At 42.0% G+C, this 4,650-nt stretch overlaps 1 protein-coding gene across 1 annotated transcript in view; it reads right to left on the reverse strand.

Moving 5' to 3' along the window:
* Positions 1-4,650, reverse strand: part of ARSF (arylsulfatase F) — a gene marked incomplete at its 5' end in the record, with an annotated part of 24,667 nt that overhangs the window by 12,034 nt on the left and 7,983 nt on the right. The window contains 2 exons of the mRNA XM_023756997.1: positions 1,128-1,551; positions 3,528-3,650. Of these exons, the coding sequence (XP_023612765.1) occupies positions 1,128-1,551; positions 3,528-3,650 (547 nt within the window). The remainder of the gene's footprint in view (positions 1-1,127; positions 1,552-3,527; positions 3,651-4,650) is intronic.

A 4,650-nucleotide genomic window follows, 5' to 3' on the forward strand; every position in this document is an offset into this window, starting at 1 on the left:
TTGGTTGATGGCTGACTGGATGACCGGACATTTAGCATATTAGGCTTTTATTATATAGGATGTCACCTGAATAAATTCAATTAAAAAAAAAAGAGTTTAGCCCAGCCAGCATGGCTCAGTTGTTGAGCATCAACTTATAAACCAGGGGGCCACAGTTTGATTCCTAGTCAGGGCACATGCCCAGTTGGAGGGATTGGTCTCCAGCGTGGGGTGTGCAGGAGGCAGCCAATCAATGATTCTCTCTCATCATTGATGTTTCTATCTTTCTGTCTCCCTCTGTGAAATCGACAGAAATATATTAAAAACAAAATAAACTGCCGAAACCGGTTTGGCTCAGTGGATAGAGCGTCGGCCTGCGGACTGAAAGGTCCCAGGTTTGATTCCGGTCAAGGGCATGTACCTGGGTTGCAGGCACATCCCCAGTAGGAGATGTGCAGGAGGCAGCTAGTCGATGTTTCTCTCTCATCGATGTTTCTAACTCTCTATCTCTCTCCCTTCCTCTCTGTAAAAAATCAATAAAATATATTAAAAACAAAAATAAAAACAAAATAAACTTCCATATATATATATATATATATATATATATATATATATATATATATATTAGTGGCCTGATGCACGGATTCATGCACATTGAAAGGAAATTAATTAGAATAAATATGTTAATATCGCTATTTGCCCTTTCTCTATAATAGAAGTGTCAGAGATGAAAAAAAAATTAGTAAAATATATATGAAAATAATATATAAAATGACTAATAAACGAACAATAACAACATAATATAACAACAACAAAGCCATGATATAAGAACAACAAAAACATGATGTAAAAATAACAAAAACATGGTATAAAAACAACATTGATAAAAGCAATGACTGATAAATTGGTTAAACTTATTCTAATGTCTTCCTGTTTACCACATTAAGAGTAAAAACACTTTATATGTGTCTCGTATGGGAGAGCCAACATTTATTTTTGAATTGCCAGTGTGCATCGTATGTACCAGCTGGCCGGTTGATCGGTTGGTCCGTCGGTCGGACAGGACGATCCGTCAATTAGCCTTTTATATATAGAGATACTTGTTCTCTTATCTTTTCATGAATCTAAAAATAAAAAATCATCTTTACCTTTCTAAAAACGAAATCGCCTCCTTCACCATGATGGACCCAGCTCTTTCCGCCTTCATGGGCTGCTCAGTAATTTCTTGCTCCCTCATGAGGAGGCAATCCCAGTACAGGGTCGACTGGTAACTGTTTAACCAGAAGTAGCCCAGGAGAAGGATGAATAGGACCAGGAAGAGGATGAGGTCCCAGGGAACGCAGAGCATGTGACTCAGTTTCCCGAGAGCAAGAGTGAGCGCAGCCACGGCGACCAGCTGCACACAGACCCAGAGTCGGCCACTGATGGCTAATTCCGCGTCCCGGGAAGGGTCGGGCCAGCACAGGTCAAACAGACTGTATGGCATGCCGTAGAAGTAATCGAACCCATAGTGAGACGGATGGTGGCAGTGGTCATTTCGGAAGTTGCAGTTTAAGCCCTGATGCCATTTCCCTGAAATTAAACACACACACATAACACATAACACATAACACATAACACATAACATGCTCACATATGACAAAGACCATGAGATCATTTTTCATTTGAAACAAGAAGCCAGCGCACAAAATGGAGTAGCAAATATTTTTCTTTTCCTTAAACATCCAAGTTCAGCACGGACTCACTTTTGGCTCTTCAGTAGTTTGCAGGTATTTGCCTGAAAATCTGGTTTCTCGTTCACAGAGAGAATGAGAAATAGTCACAATATAGGTGCATGATAGAGCCAAGGTAGAGTACAGATGATGGATAGCTAGGTAGGTAGGTAGGTAGATATTAGATAGTGAGAAAGATATGATAGAAGGTAGATGGATGAGCGGGTGGATGAATGAATGGATATACCGAGAGAAAAATGGATGTATAGAGAGAAAAGTGATAGATAGATTAGATAGATACATAGATAGATAGATGATAGATGAGTGATAGATATATTTATGTATTTGTGGATGAGTGGATAGATTGATAGATGGGCATATCAATAAACAAATAGATAGGTAAACAGATAGATGTTAATTATAGCCACAGATATAGATAAATAATAAAGACAGCATAGAGATAGCAGGTGAATAGAAATATCAATGATGAGTGGATGGGTAGATAGATGGATAGACAGATATGATGGATTAATAAGTGGATGGAAGAATTGTGTGGGTGGGTAGATAGAGAGACAGACAGACAGACAGAGAGTGGTGAATGGATGACTAGATGAGTGGAAGGAGAGATGATAGATAGATGGATAGATAGATAGATAGATAGATAGATAGATAAATAGATAGATATAAGTTATAGCCACAAAGATTGATAAATGATAGAGAGAAGATAGATGATATATGATGGATAGATATGTATATGATGGATGGACAAATAGATGATAGATAGATAGATAGATAGATAGATAGATAGATAGATAGATAGATAATAGATAGATAGATAGATGATAGATATAGATATAGATAAATGATGGAGTATATATTGAGCATAGAGGAATAGATGAATGGATAGCTGGCTGATTGGAAATCCAAACATCTCCCACTAGAGTTCATTGACCTAAGAGATTGATTCAGGAAAACTTGACACATCTTGAACGTTGAACGACCCTGGTTCTAACTCATCCCATTTGACACTCAGCGTTGCAAAGGGTCAAGTTCCTCGTCTCTGAAATGAGGGGTGGTGGTGGTTATTGTTGACATCCTTCCCGCCCGTGAATATCAGTGTTTTAGTGGGTGTGGGAGGCTGTATCCCCGAAATGAAATGAGCCCAAGACCATGGCCATTGGCACAAAGGACATCTTGGTTTTCTCTGTGGATTATCTTCATGAGTGAGGACCTGAGACAGAGGATTGGCGGGGCCCCTCGAAATTTGGAGCAACATACCCCGCTCTTATTTTGCTTTAGTGTCACTCTAGATATTTTAACAGAATCAGAACTTGTACTTCCGTATACGCTAATGATGCTCACACTATTTGTGTGTCCCTGGGAGGACTCAATTCATGTCTGAAATGATGCCTGGTGGGTGAGATTTCAGAGCCTGCAAAGAATAATGGAGAGAGAGAGAGAGAGGGAGAGAGAGAGGGAGAGAGAGAGAGAGAGAGAGAGAGAGAGAGAGAGAGAGAGAGAACCATCCTAAATCTTTATCATAGAGCATCTTGACCTGTGCAAAGATGAAGAACACATGGGGTGACCCGGAAACATGTGGGATGAACATCTGGAAAGACCTGGGGGTTAGGTGGGAAGGCGTCTTGTGTCATGGCTGAGCTATGTCTGCAAAGGATGGGTTTATATCATTTAGGACACACTGTGTGTGTGTGTGTGTGTGTGTGTGTGTGTGTGTGTGTGTGTGTGAAGGGAGCTTTGTTCATTGCAGGTCCCTGGTGAGCCAAGCACAATGATGACAGAGACTTCTGGAGGAGGCAGAGAGCCATGGCTGCTTACCGATGATCGCCGTGCTGTATCCTTGCTCCTTGACCAGGTGTGCAAATGTGGTTTCGTTGAGAGGGAGTCCAACAGGGGCCCCGAGGGAGAGGATGACTCGGTCGTTTCCATCGGAAACCATTCCTAAAGGGGATGGACAAACACGACCCAGGTGGACACCATGTGTAGGTAGGTGCTCATCACGGGAAGAGGGAGCGAGTCCTGCCTGGAGGGTGGAGAGCTTGGAAGGTGGACAGAGGATGAACGGGGCAGAGGTATCAAGGTGTGGGGGAGGAAATTGTGTTCTCCAAAGACAAAACTCACACGGGTCCATAATGCAAAACCCCTTTAAACCCTTGTGCGCGTGCACACACACACACACACACACACACACCCATGACACCTTCAGATACACCCCAACCCACTGTCCCCCACTTCCGTAGATAATGGCTGATGGAACATCTAACCTGCACCTGCCTCAACTGGAGAATCTATGCCTCAGAAAAGAAGTGGAGAAATAAAATCTTGCTGGGCTGGTGTGGCTCAGTGGTTGAGCATGGACCCATGAACCAGGAGGTCCTGGTTGGATTCCCAGTCAGGGCACATGCCTGGATTGTGGGCTCGATCCCCAGTAGAAAGCGTGCAAGAGGCAGCTAGTCATTGATTCTCTCATCATTGATGTTTCTATCTCTCTCTCTTCTCTTCTCTCTCTAAAAATCAATAAAAACGTATTTAAAAAAAAACAAAAAAATAAAATTTTATAAAAACTTCAAATACTTGTGTTCCTACTAATTTTTTTTTACCTGACAATAGAGTCTAGTTCTATTTGTAGGACAGATGTGTAAGCTCATTTCCTGGCCAGAACCTGAAGTTCGGGGCATCTCGGAAGAGTAGACACATTGGTTTTGAACCCCTTATGACTAGAGTTGATGTCAAGTAGGTGGGTGGGACCAGTCACCCTGAGACTGAAGACTTGTAATTCATGGGCAAGGAATGGAAGAAAGCAAAAGTTTTTGAAGGATTCAGGGGCAGAAGAACACCCTGAGATAGCCAACAGGTGTCCCTGGTGGGTAGTTGAAACTGGGGAGACTTTGCTCAATTCCGTTGGCAGTGATGCCAGGATCCTGGGTATATTGAACATTTT

The sequence above is a fragment of the Myotis lucifugus genome, unplaced genomic scaffold (genome assembly GCF_000147115.1).
Source record: "Myotis lucifugus unplaced genomic scaffold, Myoluc2.0 scaffold_2, whole genome shotgun sequence".
Classification (NCBI taxonomy): Eukaryota; Metazoa; Chordata; class Mammalia; order Chiroptera; family Vespertilionidae; genus Myotis; species Myotis lucifugus.